This window comes from Populus nigra, chromosome 9 (genome assembly GCF_951802175.1).
Source record: "Populus nigra chromosome 9, ddPopNigr1.1, whole genome shotgun sequence".
Taxonomy (NCBI): Eukaryota; Viridiplantae; Streptophyta; class Magnoliopsida; order Malpighiales; family Salicaceae; genus Populus; species Populus nigra.
Window position 1 is genome coordinate 6,948,998 of NC_084860.1, and position 25,385 is coordinate 6,974,382.

Below are 25,385 nucleotides of genomic sequence, written 5' to 3' on the forward strand. Positions count from 1 at the left end.
GAGGGAAAAACAACAAATCCCTCTGTTACAGAATGTAATAAATTCTTCTATTAATTACCATGAATATTGTTGTAGTAAAATCAACTCTGCTGGTTCATAAATTAAACTGTATGCTTCCTGAATACGACGAGTACACAAGCTGCAGATGCAACTATGATATTCTAATACTTTATTATGCAAAAAGTTGCAGAGAATGTAACTAGCTAACTTGTCTACAAGTACAAGAACCTATGATATTCTACTTTCTTCTTCCTTTTCTCCTGGGCTTCGTACCTACTAAAAAGCATAGTAGAGCAAATAGATTGACATTTTATGCCGAGGACAAATCCTCGAGAAAATATCAGGTTGTTGATTCTTACTACTTGTGTTCATGAAGTTGGATGACAATCGAGGAAGGTGTCATCTCATCGAGGGGAGTGATAAACTGAATTTCCATGCGCTCAGAGATGTTTTGTAGCAACAAGAAACCCCACAATAGCAGTTGTGGAATAGAGGAGCAGTAAACTGCATGAAATAGAGGTGGCTGAGCTGGGCTCGCCGGTTGGTTCTGCCACGCCATAAACTGCTGGTGGTCCATCAGGGAAGCTGGTCGTTGCGGGAGTCGTCATAGTTGGGGTCGGGTTAACTGGTGAGCTTGTGCTGTGTTTCCAAGAACATGAATGAGTATCTATTCCCTAATTTTGCTGATAGGAATGGCTTTAAAATGGATATGAAAGCTTACCTTGGTGTTGTCGTGGATGACGATGCATAGTGACAGTTTCCATTACCTGCAATAGGCGCAGACAGAGAAGTTTAGTAATCTACTAGGAAGCATATTATATAGATTCAAGCCCTATTATTTCAGGATTCTGAGTGGCCAATCAACCAAAAGTAAGGAAATTAAAAAAAAAATAGAGGATTCGTGGCTGAAAGATGAGCTAGAGCTTAAGCCACAAGTCATAGCTATGAAAAGGAGTTTTTGAAGGGGAAACAAGGGTTCCTAAAAGGGAAAAAAACCATTTTTCAAGAGCCAAGCTGTGAATTTAGGTTATGAAATGTTTGTTATAATTGAAAACAGAACAGATTTCAAAACTTCTGCAGTATGCCATTTTCGAAAATACAGTATTGGATCTCAATCCAAAGGATGATGTTCTTTGTCAAGATCACATATCTTACTTGGATCGGTGTTGGTAAGTTGTGCTGTTCCGCCAAAAACGCAGCTTGTGGAACCTGGATTCTTCTGGTAGTAGCTATTGAAGGCATAAGAAGCATGATCGCGGAGGGTGTTTGGATTATAACAACCTGAACCAGGTTGAATTGCAGAACAGTCTGCCCCACCAAAGCCACAAGCGTAGTCAATCGCTACCTGCAAGGCTGTTTGTGAAGCAACGGTGCTTGCAATGCACCATTGCCCTCCTGAAGAGGTTGGATTTGTGGAAGCCGGGGGGTTCGGAGTGACTGGGGTTATTATACCAGCTGGGGGCGTCGTAGGTATTGGGCTGATTCCAATTGGTGCCGGAGGAGAGTCTACTGGATTTATACCAGCTGGGGGCGTCGTAGGTATTGGGCTGATTCCAATTGATGCCGGAGGAGAGTCTACTGGATTTACTATAGGAGTTGTTCCAGGAGTTGTTGGATTGATGACGGGAACCCCTCCTGTAACTGTGTCTAGATGGGTGGTAGACACTGCGTATGAGATGAGTATCCTCTTTTCTTGGTCGCCTACTATTTTACGATTCTGGATTGATTCCAAAGTAGGCGTTCCTGCAACACTTGGATGACCTGAACAAGACGGAAGGAAGGATCAGATCTCTTTCTTTTCTTTTATGTCAAGTTCTGTATGTTTCATGTTAATGGATGCAATTGAAGTTCTACATTGTCAGAGTGGATTGGTGACAGGATAGCATACTGAACCCATAAATTTTCGCAAACAACTCCCTGATTTGCTAAAAGCAGAAAACCAGAGAAAATGGAAAAGGTGTAAATTTCAAAATCAAATGTTTATGATGCATGATTGCAGTGTTTCTTGCTCAGAATTGGGTTTCATGCAATCATAGAAAAGCATAACAATTTCATCTACTTGTTACAGATACAAAGAGAATAAATCTACCAGGTTCTGCTTGAATTAAGATGTAGTTTACAGCATGATCACAAGTAACGAAATTCAATATAGACTGTTCAACCAGAAGCCTTGCCACTTCGCAGAAGGATGGTTTTTCTTTTGTTTTTCAGACAATTCTGTTCTAGGATCCACTTTGGTCACACATATTAAGGGATATACACATATGCTAAGATTATATAAACAAAAGCACATAACATTCATATGAAGAAAATGAGCCACCGAAACGAGATTTCCGAAATGCCCGTCACCTGAATAGAGAGACAGGTACAAGAAGAAGATTGCGAAATATTGAAGAGCTCCTCCAGAACCCATATTGTCGAGCTGCTGCTGCTTCTATAATGTGGTTCTGAAATTTTCGTTTCTTTTCTTTAAGAAGAATGAGATACAAGCCACCCTGAGGACCAATGGAGTTGTGGCAAAGAAGAGTTTATATATCATCCTGATATAAGTTATATAAATAAAAACCTGAAGAATCAAAGTTTCCTTGGGTCGTAGAGAGACGGAAGAATATCAGAAAACTTGAGAGAGGAGGCATTGGGTAGTTAAATTTTGCAAGCAAGAGGAGGGAGATACTGCAAAAAGTGTATGGAGGAGGGAAAAGGCAAAAGAGCAATCTGTTGGGAATTTAAATCTGACGTTTGTTTGGGGATGCTAATCTATGTCCAAACCTAATCGCATTTTTCTTTTCACTTTCGTGCTCCTCTTTCTACTGTTTCATGGGACTGGATCAAAAGTTAAAGGCAGGTAGCTTGAGATTTTTTGTTTTTTTTTTACGTTGATAAAAATGAGTTCTCCCGGCCACATATTACCTCGAATAAGAACAGTGCAAAGTTAAGGATACCGTCTATTTTTTGCATACTTTACACTACTCCAAGAGATTGCCCATGGGATCTTCCTATTATTATATTAGCTAGCAGGCAGACGCTTGAGATTGTGCTTTGATGATGCTGCATCACCTCAGGGGAAGTACTTTTGAGCCTAATTTCCTTCCCGTGTGAATCTAAAACGAACAATCTGCTTTTGTTAGGCATTGGTCTGGAACCATCCTTTCACAATGAAGCCCAGCGCCTTCATTTGATGATCAAATTTATGTTGTTTTTAATGGCCAACGTGGCCCACTATTAGCATTTCTGCTGCATGCATTTGGATGGAAGTTTTTTGATATATTTCATTCTGAAATGGAAATTATGATTTATACGTTATAAATTACTAATCCCTTTATATATATATATAATAATTCTAATATCCTCCCCCCTCGCTACAACATCCTTTTTCGTGCACTGTTATCATCCCTACCTACCTCTTTACAATTCACCAAGACATTTATCGCCAATTTCAATGATTATTTGATAGTTGAAGAATTTTTTCTTCCCTGAAGAAAGAAACTGCGAATTACATGATCTCAATAGAGGAATTTGAAATTCTTCCATGTTATAAGTTAAAAGGAAAACAATTCCGCATCACTGTACTCCAAGAGAAGGAAGAGACATCCTTGGTTCCACAAGGGTTACAACAAATTGTCTATACATCTTAGAAGGAAAAACTCAGGCTACAACCAAACTCTTACCTACCCAATTCCACCCCAATCCCAGGTTTTTTTTAAAAAAAAAATTAAATAAATATCGTTTCATGGTGGTAGTTCCTGTCATTTTGAAAGACAGCACTGATGTAGCTCTTAATAAAAATCCCTCTGTATGATGCAAGGGAAGAATGCAGAAGCAATGCCTTTAGTCAACTTACGTTTTTTTGACTCACGAAGGTAGGTGCTTAGTCAGCTAGCAAAGTACAAGAATCATTGGGCAGCTGATTATGGAATCAATATGCACAATTTTCTGGAAAGAATATTGATGCGGACCTCAATTTTACCCTTGCCGATTGATGTTGCATTCTGACAGGTGTTTTTTAACATCACTCCAGCCTGCATATGGAGTTTTGTTCAGATTATTGAGAGAAATCACCATTTTACTACCCAAACAATGATGACCTGTACCTGGAAAGTTTTGATAGTCTGGCTCTATTCCATTACCATTTATGTCCATGTGATTTGGTGTGACATACTTCCCAACAGTGACAACCACTCCGGACCCGTCATGAAGTTCAAAAACTGATTGAATCAAACCCTGAAAATATATTTGCCATAGCAACAGAATATTAACAGGTTCCAGCACTAATCACCCTATTCTTACTTGAATTGTTGGAACCCGTAATTATCAAACTCAACAAATTGGATCACTAAACAATCAAAATCAGCTATTCTTATTGATGCGGAAATGATTGGATGTTTGATTAACTCAAGCAGGACCAAAAAACAAAATCAACTTCCTACACCTGACATAGAAAGAGGGGTCTTCATCTACAAGATAACAACACACACATAGCCTGATTGAAATAAACATGGAAACAACATAAACAAAATACATCATTGGCAAAATAAGCTAGCTAACCTTGCCAAAAGTCCTTTCTCCCACAAGCACAGCTCTACAGTTATCATGAAGTGCAGAGGCAACCTGAAACATGAAGCTTGATTAGCACCCCAAGCTAAAAGCCAAATAAACACACATATTTGAAGAAACAAGGAACTCACAATTTCACTCGCACTAGCAGTTTTGTTGTTCACCAAAACCTGCATGGAAATGTGTCAAGATTTGTAGAGGGAAAAAACGCATATAAGATCCTAAAGAAACAATGCTCTGAGCAGTGGATGACAGAATGTCTGGAAGAAATATATTTGAAAGGGCAATCAAATCTAACAGAATTTGAGAAGCTCAAGCCCCAAGTCTCTGGTCCTGGTACTTGCTATTAATGTTGAAAAGTATCACCCAAATAATAAATGCCCATGTTGCATGTTCAGAGCCATCAACTTTGATAGTGAAAAAGCCTGAGACTTGGATATTAACGAAAACCTATACATTCACCATAGTGCTAATAATATATCAGAAAAGAAGCTTACAATAACAGGAGCTTTGACCAACGGTGCGCTGTCTGCTACAATAGTGTTTTGGTATTGTGGATCCCTTCCGACTGTATAAATAACCTGTTAATACATCAAGATAAAACACCAGATTAATTCGTGCTTTCAGGACTTTTAGATCAAAATTCAAAGTTCAATTCCATCCATTACCCTATTTCCCTGCTTTCAGAACTGTACTGTTTGTAGTGAACAAGTTTAGTAGTTTAGTCTCTTTGGCTCTTCAATCAGAGTTTTAATCAATGGCTATGAGTAGTTATTTAATTAGGCCAGCCTTTAATGTTTTAGAGTTTTGGAATTTGTATAAGAATATAGTATTTCTTATGATGAAATCGTTATATAAGCATATTGAGAATTTCTAGAATGAAAGCATGTTTTGATCCATGCAACCCTAGTTTCTTTCTTCTTATATAGTCACAGATTCCTTTACTCTCCTCTAATTCTATTTTTCTTTCTTCTTGTTGTTGATAATATCATATGCATGTTCCAGCTCCAAAACCAGATCACAAGACAGCCCCCTGTACTTGATAGTTTAACCTAAACTTTTATTCCCGAAACCCAAATGCCTTCATAATCCTTATCAGGAACTCTTATGACCTCATCCCAACCTTTATTCCTAATCAAACATCTCACTATCCAAATATTTAGGGATGTCCCACAATCAGTCCTTGATCAATCCTCAAATTTCATCCTCAATAAGTATTAACCATAATTGTCAACTTCAAAAATGTTATGCACCAATACCCTTTCCTTTCAGATGGGACTTCCAAATAATCAAACATCACAAGGATTATATCGTAATAACGGTCAAACAGCAAATACTTGAATCTAACAAATTTCAAATTCACATACAGAAGCTGTTAAAAAGAGAGCTCCATGTAAATACTGCCTCGTCAACCATCAACAGCTCTAAGTCCCAACACCCTCCCCTCCACTTTCCTCTTTTTCACTATCCAAGACAAATGTCAAAATCAGTCAAAATAAATTGACACTTCAGACCTCATTACATTTTATCTCAATCATGAAGCTTCAAACTTCAGATTTAATGGTACATACCATGTCCAATAGCAACCTTTCAATGTTCAGTAGTTTTCAACATTTTATAGGCAAAGGTGCATTTTGGCCTTGTAGTATCCACACCATACTGTTCCCAATCCCATTACCCACATAACCTAATGAGAGATTGCTAACTTTTTTGAAGTTGATGAGAAAAAAGTCATGCAAAAAATTTCAGATATCAACTGCATAAAACTAAAACAAACAGGAAAAGGTTCTTTGAAGTTCAAATCTTCAGCATGTACCTTCTCCCCTTCATTCAGAAAGAGCTTCGAAATTTCAATTCCAGCCTGAAATAAGTAAAAATAATAATAATAATCAATTGGCATATTTGCACGCATTCATCATAACAAACAAAACTTAGAATACAGAGGGAGGGGGGGGGTTATTTATTTCACTATTAATCCACAATCATCTCACAGAAGTAGATCCATGCTATTTTATTCTGATAAACATATAAAACTGAGGTTTTATTTCATAAAACAAAAAAAGTCATTTGCATATACTTGTCTGCATATAAGCACAAATTCAAGAACTTATTCATATTAATCCCTCCAATGAACTTGCAGAAGTGACAGAAAACAATTTCTTTATTGTTTTTTTCCCTTCTATCAGTTTCAGTAAGCTTATATTGCTGACCATTCTCTTGGGAACCATAGCCAGTGAAGTTGGTGATATGAATGCATGAATATTGCCATGAAAAGCTGTACAATTGGACGGACATTCTTTATTTTAAGTTATTGAAAACACCTTCTGACACATTTTGATGCACATCATGAACAGATCTGAGGCTTCTTTTATGTTGGAAAAAGAAGGCAAAAGTAAAGGATCAAATATTTACTAGGTGGGTGCTAGGAATGTGAGTAAGAAATCAAAACAAGCAGACAGGGACTATGTCAAAGACAAATTGATTCTTGATTAGTTTCACAACTGCTTAAATTTTTGGAGGATTGTTAATGCAATGAGGGATGATAATCCCTCAGTTTTATTTCTCAACAAGATTGTTTCCTTACTAGTGTCAAGAGTTAGCAGAAGAGTATTACAGTATGATGTCTAAATATCAGATGAACACAATATGGCAAGATTACCTGAAAGTGGGACAAAATTATGGCCAAGAATTCATCATTGTTATAGACAAATCTCTTTCCAGATTTTAATTTTTAATTTTTTTAAATCTCAGATGAGCCTTTAGGCATCCAAGAGCGGGAGAGATGGAAAAGGCAAAAGGGTGAAAAAGGTAAAATCAGCAGCCTGCAATTTCTTTGCAGGTTAGTGGCCAATAGTGTTGGAAGGAAGTTTGTAACTAGAAAACAATCACCCAAGCAAGCCAGGATGAATCAGATCAGTTCCCATCAATCTTACTGGATGAGGGATTAGTATAATCAGAGTAAATGCTGATTCTTCCCTCATCACCACAGTTGAATTTTCAATCCTAGCAGTGTCTTGTGCTTGATTGTCAAGAGAGGATGGAAAGGGTATGCCCTCTATTTTAATCTTTTCCTTTGAGGAACATTCGTTCATTCCACTCTTATAAATTCTCCAGATTTATCCTCCACACATTTATGCCCACAAGAAGCCACCGATATCCATGTTCTCTCAGTCTTATCTCCAAGCAACTTCTAGTTCATCAAAAACATTTGTGAGGCATATAGCAGCTATTTCGAAAATTTTCCTTCTCTTTTTAAGTTTCTCTAGAAAGGCATTATAGCAATGACCAACAAAAATATGTACACGTGTGTGAGAATGGTTTATTCACTTTATTTCCATTTCCAAATCTTCTTTCAACATATGCTTAAGCTCTTTCACTTGGTAAAGTAAAATAAATCAACACTTGCATATACACATAGTGGGAATAAGTAGATCATCCAAGCTAAATATGGGACTGGATTTTAACAATGGAGGCAAATGGATAAGAACCTGTACTAATCCACCAAGATTATCTCTCAGATCCAGAATGAAATATGAGGCACCCCTGTCTTGAAGTCGCTTCATTGCTGCACAATCATCATTAACCATCAGGCCAGCTAAAACTACATAACATGAGCCTAGAGCGATAAACCCTGCTAAGAGTTTAAAATACATTTGTGAGCTTTGCAAAAGCATAGTTGAATATCAGAATTGGGGGCAGGGCGTTATGGTAATCTAATTGGGCTTCCATAGTATCACTGGTTCTGGTTTGAGTTTGCATGTAGTTTCTTTCAATCATTTCATTCTTCTATTTAAAAAAAAAAATGAAAAAGGCAGCATGAGAAATAAGGAAAAACACAATCAAATGCTTTAATTTGACGCCAATTTTTAAGGAGTAGAATAAAATATTGCATATATTAAAGGTATGTCATAAAAGTATGTTTTGGTTGCTACTTGCTACAATAAAATTGCAATGACTAAGTTAAACTAGACAAACATTTACCAATTACCAAATCTTTTCTAGCCAATGCATTGAATTCTCTCAAGCGTATGTACCCAGCAGAAGCGGTGCTGTTTTCAATTTGTTCTAGACGATAAAAGACTGGAGTTCGAGCAACAAGTTGTCTCTGGACCTCTATAGAGTGAACAGGTCCACAATTTCCATGCTTCACCTATAATACAGCAGTATGTAACAATCAATCGAAAGATAAAAACCCAAAAGCTAATACAGCAATACTGTACATCTGAAACCAATTTTATAAACCTTGATTGTCACAAATGTTTCATTTGGGCCCTGTAACAAAGATAATACTTCAAATGCTGATTTCCCTTTGACATCCTCTCCATTAACAGATAATAATTCATCACCCTGCCAAAAGAAGATAGAACATAAGGAAACTCACCCCATACACTAGTTAAAATGGCAGAATGAGAAGGGGAAGAATAGTCTTCTCTCCAAAGGAGGAGTTAGTGAGATAACTTCTTTGTTATCCATACATATATGCAACTTGAAACAGAATTTCCTATTTTGAAAATGATAGTAAAGCTCATTCTACACTTCAATTAAAAACCATATCGCACTAATGATATCTAGTAATTATGCACTACTAGACAAATAATATGAACCAAATATATTCAAATCTCGATAAGAAACTCCTACATAAATAATGTGCTATGAAACGAAGCGAATTCTCATAACTAATCAACATAGAGAATTACATCAAATATAAATATAGCAATAGAAACAACAAGCACCAATAATCACTTGGAAGACAAAGCTACCAAACAAGAAAGGTATTGACACGTTGGGTTAACAGTTTTAAACTCATAACTACCTGTCTTACACCAGCAGAATACGCAGGCCCATCAAGCAATAATCCAAGAACTTTCAATTTGACCTCTCCATTTTCATCAGGAATTTCCCTAAGGTTTATTCCAATACCAGAGATGTCATACCTCCCCATCTTCGAAAACTGAATATTGCATGGGTAGAGAAAAAAAAACATTTCTAATCATAAGATACAGCAAACTATTTTTTTAAAAAAAAAAGAAAAAGCAGCAGCAAAATTAAGTACCTCAGCAGGTGAAAGAAACCGCGTGTAAGGATCACCTAAACTAGCCAACATCCTTCTAATTATATCATGGGCTTTTGCTCTCGATTGAATCGATCCGTTTAAAATATCTTCCCTCTTTTGCTACAATATCAATCAACGTAAAAGAGGATTAAGTTAAAAAGAAGGCAGCTTTTGTGTGCCATGTATGTACGTATACCTGCCAAGATTGAGGAGTCCATCGACGTCGCCCACTATCAAGAAAGCTATCATTGACAATCTCCCAAGCTTCTTCAACAATTCCTTCATTAGTCACCACTTGAGGAGCTTCGCTCTCTACTTTAAAGTCTTGTTGGGTTTCTTCTTCACGGCAAAGATATTCTGTTGATTGTGATTGTAGGAGTGATGGCGATGGAGATTCTAAAGCAAGTAAAGATGGAGAGGAAAGTAATAAATTGATTGAGAGTGCTCCAGTTATGGCACCACCTAGTAAGGTTTTCCTGGTCCAATAGTTGCTGGTGTCGAGGATACTAGTTAGGGTTCTCTTTGCTGGCGTTGGTAAAGAGAGTGTAGGCGGGGAATTGAAGAGACAGACACTCATCTTTTGCCTGCTTATGTTCTTGGCTTTGGATGTTTTGGAGGTTGATGTACTACTGTTAAGAGGTTGGATGTCGAAGACGATATCATTTTATATATATATATATCAATTACTTTTTTAAATATTTTTTTTGAAAAATATATTAAAATATTTTTTATTTTTTAAAAATTATTTTTTACATTACATTAAAATATTAAAATGATCTAAAAAAATTAAAATAATAATTTAAAATTAAAAAATTAAAAGTTTTTTAAAAATATAGTTTGACATAAAATTAAATATTACCAATATATTTATATCGATATTTCACTTATTTGTGAATTTTAAAAAAATTACAATTTACAAATTAGTTTAAAAACAAATTTTAAATACAATAAAGTAACAATAATACCTTATATCTATATTATAATAATTAGATATATCAAATGATAGATCATTTCACCTTTTTTACTCTCTTTCTCCAACAAATAATGAAGAAACTCTGATTTCTACTAAATCAAACAATAAAATTACTACTGAAATCAATTTCTTGCACAAGTTTGTGTTTTAGCATGGTTGTTTACATCGAGTGGTAGAATCTACACATGTATCGTTCTTAAAACTAGTTATTCAATTTTTTTTCAGATTAAGAAAAAAACACAAAAGAAAATCTCTGAAGGTCATAAAAGGATATTGCATATGGCATGATTGTCTTGAATGACCGACTACAAATTATTGTGCATATTTGTACATGTCTTTGGGCATGCGGGTTTTTAACACATGTTTGGATAAAGGAGAATCTTTGATCTAATGAGGAGTATACACATTCTCCTAGATGAATTCTTATTTTAGCTATTTTTCACTCATATGCTTATCAGGTTCAGGGAAACTTGAAGTCTCTAGTGTAGGAAGGCGTAGTACACGGACAACCTCTTTTTTATGTTGTCAAGATAGAAGCCTAGAAAAACTTGTTTGCGCTAAAGCATCAAAGGGGCCAGTATGCTTCTTGGAATGACTCAATGACTCCTGAGGTTGAAAACCCTCTGTTGGATTATTTTGTCAACATTCTTTTAGATAATATAACCATCTACGAACACTAGGTGGGGCTTGCTGCCATGGAGGTGAGTGGAGAGATGCGGTAGCTTATCGAGGAGGGATTGAGATTTGTTAAGATGGATTTTCTCTCGTTTGTTGATTCCCTAGTACTACATGGATGAGGAGTTGTATTTGTTCCATAAGTTATTGAATGATTGGCAGTGTGAGGGTCGTAGTATCTATTATGGCAAGCAGATCAGTAACTCGTCTTATTTAAGTGGTGTCCTGATTATCTACCATTAATGATGTTAATTATAGAAAACAGTAAAACAATAGAGTTATTTATGACTTTCTATAAATTTCCTTATAGATGGTGTCATTGATGATATCCCAAAATCCAAGATATGTAAATAATAGACTATTTAGAATTTGAGATAGTGGTTAATCAATATGTTCAGATACTTGGATTTTTTCTTGTAGACCAAGGAATTTCAGGCTTATGTTTTAAACTTGAGTACCTGCAAAAAAGTCCTAATCAAGGGGGATTTAAAGACCCTCTGATTATAAAGTCAGTTTATTTATGGGAAAGACAATAAATGACTTAAAAGAATTTTAAATTCAATGAACAAAAATGTTTGTTCTTAAGTTTTAAAATGGTTAATACTCTGAAATCTATGTAAGTTTATCTTAACACGTAAAAAGTTCTCAACCCTTACTTGGTTGGTTCAAAAGATATTTATATCCCCTGAACCTTGTTGTTTTTAGAGAAGGGAAGGACTAAAAAGTTCTCTACTTTTGATGACATTAATGGGAGACAAATATCCCTTAAATATCATTAATAAGATAGTAAGTATGGTAGGTCCTTCAAGAGATCTTGTGTACACTTGTGAGTATAGGAAAATCATTACATCAGATATAAATGACTCACATAATTATTCTAGATGGAGAGGTATGATAAATTATCATGCCTTTAATACTTTTAATTTAGGGGATCGTCTAGGATCAAACATATAGCCTTAGAACTTGACATGTTTTCTATAGCCCACGCCACTTTGACTTTGGTCGATCGCTGAGCCCAAGTTCTTTGGGTCTAAAGTCTTATATGTTTGTCAGACTTACATTACCTTGAACTTAGCTGACTGCCAAATCCAAGTCTTTTGGATCTTGTATTTTTATCAAACCTATTTTGTTTTTAAGATTTTTTTATATTTATAAAAATCTATAACAAAAAAATATTGACTCATCAGTTCACATAATCTAGATACCTTTACCACAACTAAACAAGTTAATAAATAACTCACAATGCTGAAAGATAATTTTTTAGACTAAGTTTAAGACTAATTAAAAATTAAAAGGAATAATTTAGAATACGATACTTGAAGAATTACAACATCAACAACCTTGTCCATCATCATCGTTATTAAAAGCAAAAGCAAATGTTGTCATCCTCCTTGCAGAGGATTTTTAGAAGGAAAGAAAGATGTGAGTATTTTGAAATATTATTAATTCTAAAAGAAATTACTTTAGCAAATTAGAGAATCTCTTATCTAATTTGTTTTTTTTTCTATTTCTTATAAATTAAATTCCTTTTAAAATTCAAATTAAAAGAAACTAAAATGGGTGATTGTTTTCCTATAGCTATAGATTCATTAACAATGTGGATTAGAACAATAAAATGATGATCTTGCCCATGTTAACACAACACAAAATGACTTTTGAAGCAGAAGTATAATAATATATTTTATTGTTTGTTGAGTAGTCAAATGACTAATATACCTTTGGAGGAAAAAGAATATGCACTAGTGGCAAGTTTAGTTATGAGTTTTTCATTTTATTTGCATAGTAAAATTACCAGAAAGCTCTTGGGTGACATTTGTTTTTGCTTTGGGTCAAAAGGTGTTTTTATCTTTTCATTTTGGTTTTTTTTATATAGTTATCGAGTATGGCTAGGGGTAGTTTCATAAATAAAATATTGTTTAATCTAAAAAAGGTAGTTACGCGTATAAGTTCTTCTATGGTTTTTGGACGACATGTACGATGTTATTTGACAACCAAACTTTGACCTCCACAAAGATGCTTTAATCACCACAACATTGCCTCTATTCCTATGCGATGGGCGTGCCAAAAATATATTAGGTTTTATACTGGTGACCTTTTGTTTTCTTCATTTTTTTCTTTCTCTTCCTCAGTTTTAAAGCCAACCGTTATACATTATCAAAGTAACCTTTCAATTTATTTTTATTTCGGATTTAATCTATTTTTTTATTGTTATTTGTTTTATTTTAGACAATCGAGATTTTCTTTTGATTTAATCCTTTTTTTTCAGCTTTTAGATTTAGTCCCTATTATTTTGATTTATGTTTTTTTTAATTATTATCTTAATTGAGTTATCTTTTCAATTGTATTGCTTAATATTTTATATTATTTTTTTAATCGAATAATTTTTTTAATTGCATCCTTTAATATTTCAGTTAATTTTATTTTTATGTCAGATTTTATCTTTATTTTTTTGATTGCTATTTGTTTTGCTTTTAATCCTTTTTTATTGGATTTTTTTCGATATCATACTTTAACATTTTATTAATAAGAATTTTGTTAACATTTTAGATCACAAGTTTGAAAGATTGGATCATTTTAACTGAATCTCACATATTAGGTCACGGGTCTCGTGTTTTAATCTAACTTTGTCTAAGGAAATCTTTTTTTTTAAATGTATTTGTTTTTTTGCTGCTGCTATTTTATTTTTTTATTTTATTATAAATTAATTAAGATTTAGCTTGATTATTGAATTTTTTTATTTTAAAAAAATATAATTATTTTTATATTAAAAAAATTTAACCGGCCTCGCAACACATCGATGACCTAACCACAATCTTAAATAACCTAAAAAGGGTTTCAACCCCAATAATTGATTTAACAGCCCGTCAAGAATTGTTGAAATAATTAATGCAAAAACGAAGGGAGTGTCAGGTGGTAGGTCATCTTCCAGCAGTAGGGAGTACGTGGATATCCTTATATTTGGACACGCCATATATATTTGTTTTCTTACACTATGTGAGTATCTTCTGTGTTTAATAAATGGTAGATCACATCCTTAATTGCATTAATTATACATCTTTCATTTATAACCCGAGTTTATATAGCATTAAGATATTATTATTATTATTATTATTATTATTATTATTATTATTATAGTAGTAGTAGTATTGTTATTCTAAGAAATAACAAAATAAAATATTATAATACTTTTCTTTTAAATTTTTTATTTTTTTTTATTATCATAGATGTCTGGTTTAACTTATATATACCTCAACTAATCTCACAAACTCTAAAGTTAACGATTATATAAGTTTCTAATGATTTTAAAGAGATTTAAATTCATGATTATTGGAGAATACATTTAAAGTCTGATCAATTGAGCTATTTCTTAAAATTCTTAAATTCTTTACTTGTTTAGCCCTCTACATATTGATGGTTCAATTCTAATTTCTTCAATGAAGATTTATTTATTTTTTATAATACTTATAACTTTAAAACCATTCATCTTACTTGCTTGTGGCCTTTGGAATTTCTTAGTCCTCTTTTTTTTTTTTTTATTCTAATCTTGTTGCTGTTGGTATGTTAGGCAAAGAGGACTTGGTTGGTTCCATGTAATCTTGTGGATTTTTTTTTCTAAAGATTTTTCCCACCTCTTTTAAACATTTCCCATGCCTAATTTTGATAATTATCTTTTTAATAATATGTGGAAAATATTAAAGAGTTTATTTTTAATAGGAAAAGTTTCTCAAAAAAAATATTAAAAAAATTACATAAAAAATTTAGTAAACTCATAAAATCTATATAATTTTACTGATTTTGCATGAGTCAAGTTAGATTTTATTAGTTTTAGAGTTTTTAGTCTGATTTTACATATTAGATATATGTTGACTTGTAAAATTATATGATTTTTCAACTCAACTCATGATTTTGACAACAATGTCTCGAACAATAATTTAAACTTAACAATTATAACTCATGAAGTCTGTTTAGAGTGCGGTAAATATTAATTTTTAAAGTATTTTTTATTTAAAAATACATCAAAGAATATATTTTTATATTTTTTATATTAGTACATCAAAATAATTAAAATATACTAAAAATATATTATTTTAAAACTTTAATTTTTTTTTAAAAACACAATGCCTAATATTTTAGATTCAGGTGCTGTTACAAACTATAATCTACATTATATCTTTATTTTCGAAATTCCATAATTTATGGCTTTAGTCTCTCAATCATGCGATGATTAGAGAAAAAAGGAAAATGATAACATTCTCCCCCAGTGCTCATTGCCCCACTCAATAAATATTTAGTCTTCTGAAAAACAAAACAGGAAATATTTAAAAGAAAAAAAAAATCACACACGAGAGAGAGAGAGAGAGAGGGTTTTGAGTGCTTAAAAGCAAGAGCTTGAGCATATTTTCCTCTTCCACTCGGTCCTTTAAACCCTCTGTCGCCGCGTATAAAAAACGAAGAGAAAACTCAGACGAGCAAAGCAAACAACGCTGTCTTCCCTTCTCAGATCTGAGAGAGAGAAAGAGAGAAGCAGATACTGTTTCCGTGCGTGCGTGTTGAGAGAGAGAGAGAGAGAGAGAGGATGAGTGGTAGAGGACGAGGAGGAGTAAATAACAATAATGGAAAGGGTAACACTGGAATATCAGGGATACCAGCAGCGTCAAGGAAGATGGTACAAAGCTTGAAGGAGATTGTTAGCTGTCCTGAACCTGAGATCTACGCTATGCTTAAAGAGTGTAACATGGACCCTAATGAGGCTGTTAATCGCCTCCTCTCTCAAGGTCTATTCTTTTTTTTTTGGGTCTCAGTGGAGTTTGGGGAATAGATTTTTATTATTGGACTGACAGATATTTTATTGCTTGGGCTCTTGAATTTGATTGTGACCAATTTAAGTTTTCGATTTCAAGTTGTTTACTTTTCTTTCTGTTTCAAGCGTTCCAACCTTTTCAGGTTAGGGTTTTTATCATGGGCCGAGAATATTTCTTTTTTTTTTGGGTAATTGAACTGAGGATTTTGTGTTAGTCTTATAGTTTCAATGAAATTGTTTGATCATGTTTCATGGACGTGATGGTTTGAAGGTTTTAACCTGAAAAGTTCAATTTATTTTAACTTTCCGGTGTGTGGTAAGATTTCAGTTTCATCTTGTTGAAGTATTTCTCTACTGCAGTTTGTAGTGTGTTTTGTGGTCTTGCAGTTTTGATGGAATTGCTTGATTCTGGTTCATAGATATGAGCAATAGAAGCTATACAGTGGAAGTTCTGGAGAAATATAGTTAAAGTTCCTACCTTTTTGACAAAACATGACAATGGAGCTATCTTTCTCTCTGTAATCATTGAAGATTTTAGGTTGTGGATTTGGATATGTTGATTGTTAGACATTAAGTGAACATCACGAACATTCTAAATTGCTTGCACTTGCACAAAAGTGCCTGCGTAATTTTATTTTTGGTGTGTTTATACAAGCCCCCTTTTTTATATCAGAAAATCAAAGTAACATTGATTAACAGCTAATTAGGCCACTGCTGCTGCTCAGCCATTGTTGTCCATGTCAAATCCCTGATTTAACTGATGGTTGTGCTGTCTTATTACCTGTTTTTTATGGCTTCATGTTTCTGGTTTGTTCGAGCTGTTTTACTGCTTGTGTATGGGATTTTAGTTATATTAATCTCAATGTTTCGGTTCTTGTCATTACTTTACATTATCTCTCATATTAATGTATTGCTTTAAAGTTTTGATACTTAAATGTTTTTTTTTTGTCTTTTATGCAATTGGAAAATCGAGAGGTCTCAAGTCTTCTATTGAGTTTTGCATGCATATGAATTTGACTTGAAATTTGTTCATTGTGCAGATCCTTTCCATGAGGTGAAGAGCAAGCGAGAAAAGAAAAAAGAGGTATACAATGTAGATACTTATCTCTTTGGTTTTTCTGATTGTTGGATTTAGTGTCAAGACCCCCCCAAAAAAAACCCTTTGCTTATTATCTGTTTCTTTGAAAGGCTATTGAAGCAAACTATTTTGTTTTGCCTTAAAACCCTTAATTTAAGGGAAGCATCTTGTTGGAAAATTCCTAGTATTTCATTTCAGTGGCCCATCTGTAGCTTTTCTTTCTGTCATCCGTCCTCACTTTTCTTTTCTGTTGTTGATCCAGAATAAGGATTCAACTGATTTCAGGTCTCGTGGTGCTAGTAACATTTCGAATCGTGGTGGTAGAGGCGGTGCAGACCGTTATGGGCGCGGTGGCCCTGGGAGGTCTGCATATTTCAACTCTAATGGTATGAGAATGCTGCAATTCAATTTACTACAGTTAATCATTTGTTTAGTGTGCAATTGATGTGGACCATAACAAACAACTTTTCTCCAGAATCCAGCACTTTCCACAGCAAACCTGCATACAAGAAGGAAAATGGAACAAATGCTTATGTTGATCCTTTTCCTTCTGCATCTGGTATTGCAGGAAATAATATTAATTGGCAACCTCCATCGCACAGGTAATTTTCCTATTCAAACCTTAGTAGTGGAATTTTTTTGGCTGAGAATTCTCTATACTATAAGTCTATATTTATTCATGTTTTTGAGGAATGGTATGATAAAACTATTATGTTTGTGATAACGTCTCTGCTATATTTCTTTTATCATGCATGTGCTGATGTCTTTTACTTCATATCTAGTATTGTAAAACAAGATTTCCATAGCTCAGTGCTCTAAGAATTGGATACTTTTCCTGAATAAAAGGGCCATCATGGATTTACTGGCCTGGCATAAATAATTGGATAGTTTTCCAATTTGCATGATTTTCTTAGATTGGAACAAATCTGGGTTAAATTACCTACTTGGGGCACATGATGACTGCATTATGAATTATAGTAGTGTTTGTTTTACATATAACTTTCATCTCAGTGGATCCAAACTACATTGCTAATGTTAGTTAATTCTGCAAAACAAAAGATTTGTTATGTGCTCATCTTTATTAATTTATATGTATTAATATGTGAAAAAATCATGAAATTCTTCTGTTGGGACTGTTATTTTGTTCTCGTCTATTTTGGGATGCTTCATTTCTTGTTGGGGCAATATGATTACCAGTGTCAATGTGTATGCAGCGTGGAGTTTATTGTTTATCATGTTTGATTTACATTTTGTGCAGTGATTCTGTGGCCGCAGAAAATAAAATGTCCACCATAGGTGCAGGTGATGGAGTTTCTTCATCACCACAGCCTTCTCCTGTATATCAATCTGCCTGGATGGGGGTTCCAGGTCAGGTATCAATGGCTGACATTGTGAAAATGGGTAGGCCGCAAAATAAGGCATCAATCATACTGCCTCACCAAAGTGTTAATCATCACCATGCTGCAGCTCCTCCTTTGGCAGCATCACACAATGATTTTCATTCATCAGAAAATTATGCTTCCAAGGTGGTGGAAATAACTGCAGAACCAGAAATGGCTACAAGCCAGCATAACCATTCTAACGATGAATGGCCATCGATTGAGCAGCCAACAGCTGCTATTACATCCTCTGTTCGGGACGTTCCTGCAGATTCGGAGTTGTATGGAGATCTATCCAACTTGCCTCTGGATAGAGGTAGTCAGCATGTCAAGTCCCAGTTAGATGATCAAACAGCAGAAGATGCTCATGTTGAATCTTTCGATGGAAACCATGTTGGACCTGCTTCTGTATCTACTAGAAATACGCAGGAGGATGGTTCTGGAGGTTCATCTCTTTTTGATAATGACGTGTATGAAAACATTAATTCCTACCAGTCTGACAGTCATGCTTTTGAGAATAATGAAGGTGAGTTTAATGTTCTAGATTCATCTATCACTTCCCAATTGCATTCAATTATTTCTTTCAAAATTTTAACTTCTCCTTGTATGGTATTTTGATGAATTGTATGTTCAACATTGACTTGAGGCATTGGAGGATAAGTTCGATTTCTTGTGATGATTTTGTCTTTCCTATTTAGATTCTTTCAGCTTTGAACTGATCACCTTTGGATGCAAATTAAGTAAATTCAGTAAGATTTGTACAGAGTATTGAGCTTCGTGTTTCTATTATAATATGTGTAGTTGGCCAATGCTTTTCAAGTGCTTGAATGTAACAGTCCCACCCCAGCATATATCCACCCAAAAAAGAAATACAAAATACAACAATTTTGCATAAAACATGTGGCATCATAACAGAAAATGCTGGTTTTTTTCACCCCCACTGTTTCTAGATTTTCTCATCAGCTCCTTTTCAGTGGGGGGACCGTCAACATCATTCCTACAGTGTAATGATCCACTGGGGAGTTTATTATTTTGTGATTTTTCCTTATATTACACACAGCAGTGCTCTTCTAAACTTGTCTCCTTTGCTTTCTTTAAGGAGCCATCGACAATTTGTCAGAATTGATTGTATCTCATGTGATTTCAGCTGAAGATGGTACTTCATCAGTAGCAGCTAACTTACAGCACCTAAGTTTGCAGAATGATGATCAGGGTGTGCAGCCTGAAGAGAATAATCCTTCTGTAATAATTCCAAATCACCTGCAAGTTCATGCTCAAGAATGCTCACACCTAAGCTTTGGGAGTTTTGGATCTGGCATGAATTCTGCTTTTTCTGGGCAATTTGCATCAATGCCCATAAATAAAAGCTTGGAGGAGACATCTGAAGTGGTAGATGCTTTATCAACTGGACATTCAGAAGCTAGGTATGCCTTTTTAAGGTCATATTTTTATATCCTTATGTGTTTTTCATTTTTGAATATTAAGTGGAAAGAACATTTCTTGTAGAAATCCTGAATATTATGGGGATGAGCATCTCAGAAATGCAGTAGATGAAAGTTTGGTACATAGAGCTGGCGTGAGTGCTACAAATTACGATTCTTCTTCAGTTCCACAGTCAGAGACTTTGAAGGAGGAGACATCTGAAGCAACTCAAGGAAATCAATATGCATTTCCTTCATCTACACCTGGTTATAGCTATGAAAACACTCAACAGCTGAATGTTGCATTTAATAACCCACAGACAAGCACTCAGATGCAGAATATTGCTCCTTTCTCAAGTGTAATGGTAATGCATTACAATAAACTGAACTTTTCTCTTTAATGTACACTATTTTTGCATGATATATTGAATTTATTGTGGTTAAGGGTGGTTTGTCTGGAAGTTTTTATTTTTTTAAAGAGAGAGATTCGGTTTTATATCAAAGATAAGGATTTTATCAATGACTCTTGTTCAAAGCTCTAACTAGGATTTTTTTTACTTTTCTATTCATTTTATGCACGAGAGATTGGTGTGCTGAAGAGAGAGAGAGTTTAAATTATTCATGTGACAGCCATGCTAGATAAATGGAACTATAGAGTGAAGATAATACTGTGAAGTACCCATTGCTTCATCTTTCTTTTTATTATTATCTTATCATTTGTGTAGCTGAGGTTATGTGTGGAATAATGGATATATACTGTTTCTGTGTACATATGTATGTGTGTCTATCTACTCAATTAGTTTGTGTTACCAACTTACCAGAACTAAACTTAGGAGAGAGTACCACATTATTGATCTGGTTATTCTTTTTTTTTTCTTATTACATTTTTGTTTACAGCAGGCATATACAAATTCTATGCCAAGCGCTTTGTTGGCCTCAACTGTTCAGGCTGGGAGGGAGACTGATCTTCCATACTCACCCTTCCCTGTGACGCAATCACTGCCCACAAAATACAGCAATGCAGCTACTTCTATTAGTGGTCCAAGCATTTCCATGTCAGAGGTACCCTGCTGCCATAGCATTCTTGAACTTGAAGTTTACCATGTTTTTCTCAAGATGTATTTGCTGATGCATTTAAGAAGTCATTTAACTGTTAATATATGGAAAAACTCTATAGTTCTTGCTTATCTGTAGGGGGGGGAATATATATTTTTGTAAAATGAAATTGTTGAATTAACTGAAAAATGTGGGTATACTCCTTACCTATCTCCATAACATCTGTTTTGGGATCTAGACATACACTTTCAAGTTCCATTGTCTATAACCAAGTAGATATCGAGCTTTCAGCATGCTCGTTCTGTACAGATGTAGGTTAAGATGTAGCATCACATAGAAGTGAAAGTGCAATGCATCTTTGTTTCTCAAATCATGTGCAAAAAGCTTGCTAACTAGAGATCTCATTTGTTCTCCAGTTTTCAACCATTTCTCGTCCAGGATAATGAATTTGTTGATGGCGATGAGCATCTTGTGACAGATTGTTTTATACATGTTGCTCCTAAGCTGTATAGTAATTGCTATCTGTATCACATATTGAACAATGTCATGGGTTTAGCATTCAGCTGATGAGCTTACACATGCTAACTCATAGCTGACCTCATTGTTGTGATCTGTTAAGTTTGCATCTTTTGTCTTTTGATAGGGTCTATTTCTTTTGACTGAGGACAACAGCTGTTTAAATTAAATGAATCCATTATTGCAAAATATTGGATACAACATTATTAGGAGGAGAAAGCTCATAACCATTCTTCAAACAAAATACTTTTTAACTTCAACACATCAAAACCAGTTGTCGTTTTCTTTGTAATTTCTCACATTTCCGTAATTGTTGAATATAATATGATGATATTGGGGCATATAATGATAGAATTGACTTCATATTTTGGTGATTTGAGTTGGTTTCTTATAAGATGAAGATGTGATCTGGTTGGTTTAGAAAGTGAATAAAAAGAGTGAAATCACAAGAAATTTACATTTGAATCTAGTTTCAAACTTGGCTGGAGTGATATGATTTGATTGTTTCCCTCCTGATTATTGTCTGTCTTGTAAGGTTGTCTTAGAATGTGAATAAAAAGAGTGAGATGACACAAAAAATATTATATAATGAATCTAGTTTCAAACTTAGTTGGAGTGTTATGGTTTGGTTGTTTCATTCTGATTATTTGCTTGTAAACATGCCAGGCTTTGAGAGCAGGTGGTGTTTCTACACCTCAGCCAACTCCTCAGACTCTTCCTGGTGCCAACATTGCCACAGGACCTGCTCTTCCACAACACCTTGCTGTGCATCCTTATCAACAGCCTACCCTTCCTTTGGGACATTTTGCCAACATGATCAGCTACCCCTTCATGGCTCAGAGCTACACATATATGCCATCAGCCTTCCAGCAGACTTTTGCTGGTAATAACTCATACCATCAGTCGCTGGCAGCAGTGCTTCCTCAATACAAGAACAGTGTTTCTGTAAGCAGCTTGCCTCAGTCTGCTGCTGTTGCTTCTGGGTATGGATTCGGGAGTTCCACCAGCATTCCTGCTGGCAACTTTCCTCTGAATGCACCCACTGCCCCTGCAGGCACAACAATAGGCTATGATGATATTTTAGGTTCTCAATACAAGGATGCCAGCCACTTGATGTCACTTCAGCAGGTAATGCCTTTGCTCTTCACCTAGCATTGAAAAACTCTCATGAATGTGAATTACCTAGTCTGCATTGAATACACATCATCCATACAGGGACAGGTGTCATGACAAAAATTCTTATTTATATGTCCAAAATCTTTTTGTAGTTTTCCTTTTGTAGCTACCGGAAGCTTGAGTTTTGTGTGTGGTTATGACCAACATAAAGAAATTGTTTCATGGTAGATTATTCACTTCACTTGGTGCTACCCTCACATTCATGTGGGGCCCATTATCGCAGGTTCAACATGGATGCGAGGGAATGTAGAAATGAGATGGCTGTAGTGAAAAATTCCTTTATCTCATTTGGATACTACTCTATCTTTAAGTACAAGTAGCTTTATTTTGTGTCTTCCTTTTGTTGTCAGAATGAGAATTCAGCCATGTGGCTGCATGGGCCTGGATCGCGAACAATGTCTGCCGTCCCTGCCAGCACATATTACAGCTTCCAGGGGCAGAATCAGCAGCCTGGTGGATTTCGGCAAGGTCAGCAACCATCCCAGCATTTTGGGGCTCTGGGGTACCCAAATTATTATCATTCACAAACGGGGATGTCTTTGGAACATCAGCAGCAGCAGAACTCAAGGGACGGGTCCCTAGGTGGTTCTCAAGGCCAACCTTCAAAGCAGGCTCAACAGTTATGGCAAAACAGCTACTAAATCTCATAACTTCCCGCTTTTTCAGGGTCATGTAGTGAGTTTTGAAAGTGGCCAATCGAAGGCATTCCTGCCGTCGAATAATTAATTGTAATGATTTGTTGGTGGTCGAGAAAGAGGCCTTGACTGGCTACTGCCCTGTGCTACGAGGTTGTATTCTTACTTATCATCTTGATCTGGTTAACTTAGGAACACGTGTGCTAATCTGGGTTAGTGGACTATTTTATTTTCTTTCTTTGGGTCTCTCGTTCTCCCCTCCTTGTTATAGTGAAAGTTACCTTTTTTTTCTGCTGGACACAGTTAAATCTATTCCGATCACCTGACCATGTATTTGTAGTCTTTTAACAAGAGTGTTGGCAGCAGCAGCCGCTTGCCGCGTTTCTATTTTCTTTTTGGCTCAAATCAAGAACCATCATCTATTCTTGGTCATGAAATTGCAGTATACTGCGGGACTATCAAGACAGTCTGATTCCCGTCTGCTTGTTGCTAGATCATTTGGACACAAAGACTACTGCTCACGGCTCTCATCCTTTTATAGGTGTTAAACCATCGAGGCCCCGGAAGATTTTTTAAAATAAATTCAGCAAATATATCGTCTAGATGGAAAGTAAGGCACCGTTCCGCTGTCAACAGAAGAATAATAATAATCTCATAAAGGCACTATTTTAAGCACCAAAACAGTCCCAAGCAAGGCGGTGGAGGGGAGAAAAAAAAGGCTGAGGAAAGACTTATTTTTTTTCGAACTTTGGCCTCACATATCCTCTCTTTCAAAGCTTGAAATGCACTCTTATTTATAAAAGATAAAGAGTGAAAGAGAGACATTTTATTTTTATTGGAAACAAATCTTGACTTATAATTCGAACCGAAAAAATTTTAATTATTAATTTAAAGTTGTTATCATGGCTTAAAAAGTTGGTAGCTAAAAACTGTTTGAGTTGACCATTTTAGAATGACATCGATTCTATTGTGTTGTCAATCAACTAGAAAAAACTATATTGGGGTTTGGTCAAATATCCGGTTATCATGGTGGTGTATAGTTTGTTTGGTTTCATGGTGGTGTATAGTTTGTTTGGTTTGATTGAAAGATTAAGCATTAAATGCTCTGAAAAGGTGGCCGTTCGAGCAGTTTTTCGGTTAAAAAAATAATGAAGAAGATGAGCAATAACCAGACAACATGTCTTCTAGTTCCTTCTTTTTACTATTTGGGTAAAAAACGATGTTATTTTGATCAAAATACATCGTTTCATTTAATGAAACGATGTCGTTTTGGCCTTTAAGGTTTTAATTTAACACTTTGATCAAAGTTTAATTTGGTCCTCCGACTTTTAATTTCTTTCAATTGCAATTCTAATTGATCATAAACTTCTAATTTTATACAATTTTGTCCCTGCCAAACTTCAATATCAACCCCGAATTCTAGTGTTTTTTTCACATTAGTCATTAGTCTTAAATTTATACAAATTGACCATTAAACTTTTAATTTTTTTCAATTTCACCCCTAATTTCAATCAATTGAGTCCCTATAATTTGACGTCTTTTGCAAAATGATCCTTATATACGAGTTTCTTCAATTTAACCTCTAATTGACCCTAAAACTTTGATTTTCTTGTAATTTTACATATGATGTGAACAAATTGATTTTGTAAAAATTAAGTTTGATCCTCTAAAATGTCAATCTTCTAAATTAAGTTCAAATTGAGCCCTCAAACTTATTTTTTCACCAATTAAACCTTAATAAAATTAATTTGACCCATTTAAAGTATAATTAAGCCCTTGCACCTAATAAAATCCTTTAATTGGACTCAAATTAATTTTTAAACATAATTAAATTCTTAATTGGGCTCATGATTAAAACAAATTGACCTATTGAAAATTTAATTATGTCTCTGAGCTTAATATTTATACAGATTCATCAAAAAATCATTTAATTTCACCTTAAATCGTTATTGTTTCTCTAGTTTTGGTATAAAGAGGTACAATTAAGCTCCTAATTTTTTCAAAATTTCAGCTTGATTTTTCTGTATATTTGGAATCTTCCTCAGCCTATTTTTGTCAAAATATTAAT

At 34.7% G+C, this 25,385-nt stretch overlaps 3 protein-coding genes across 4 annotated transcripts; 1 reads left to right on the top strand and 2 right to left on the bottom strand.

Annotated features, from left to right (window-relative positions):
- Positions 1-66: 66 nt before the first annotated feature.
- LOC133703808 (PLASMODESMATA CALLOSE-BINDING PROTEIN 2-like) lies at positions 67-2,676 on the bottom strand. The gene is made up of 4 exons (XM_062128492.1): positions 2,350-2,676; positions 1,156-1,761; positions 722-767; positions 67-639 (listed from the first exon to the last, which is right to left on the bottom strand). The coding sequence occupies exons 1-4, from the start codon at positions 2,411-2,413 to the stop codon at positions 441-443; spliced, it is 915 nt and encodes a 304-aa protein (XP_061984476.1). The 5' UTR covers positions 2,414-2,676; the 3' UTR covers positions 67-440.
- An 831-nt stretch (positions 2,677-3,507) lies between these two features.
- Positions 3,508-10,245, bottom strand: LOC133703807 (carboxyl-terminal-processing peptidase 1, chloroplastic). Its single transcript, XM_062128490.1, has 12 exons — positions 9,804-10,245; positions 9,608-9,727; positions 9,368-9,505; positions 8,797-8,901; positions 8,536-8,704; positions 8,043-8,119; positions 6,371-6,415; positions 5,052-5,135; positions 4,686-4,724; positions 4,546-4,608; positions 4,092-4,221; positions 3,508-4,019 (listed from the first exon to the last, which is right to left on the bottom strand). Exons 1-12 carry the CDS (start codon positions 10,182-10,184, stop codon positions 3,964-3,966), a joined length of 1,407 nt encoding a protein of 468 aa, XP_061984474.1. The 5' UTR covers positions 10,185-10,245; the 3' UTR covers positions 3,508-3,963.
- A 5,359-nt stretch (positions 10,246-15,604) lies between these two features.
- LOC133703412 (flocculation protein FLO11-like) lies at positions 15,605-23,704 on the top strand. 2 transcript variants are annotated; one of them, XM_062127898.1, is made up of 10 exons: positions 15,605-16,030; positions 17,097-17,140; positions 17,397-17,520; positions 17,610-17,736; positions 18,393-19,039; positions 19,661-19,937; positions 20,020-20,299; positions 20,832-20,996; positions 22,173-22,634; positions 23,033-23,704. In XM_062127898.1, exons 1-10 carry the CDS (start codon positions 15,832-15,834, stop codon positions 23,321-23,323), a joined length of 2,616 nt encoding a protein of 871 aa, XP_061983882.1. In that variant the 5' UTR covers positions 15,605-15,831; the 3' UTR covers positions 23,324-23,704. The 2 variants fall into 2 exon arrangements, with proteins under 2 accessions (XP_061983882.1, XP_061983883.1); XM_062127899.1 differs by having other exon boundaries at positions 20,835-20,996.
- Positions 23,705-25,385: the final 1,681 nt, after the last annotated feature.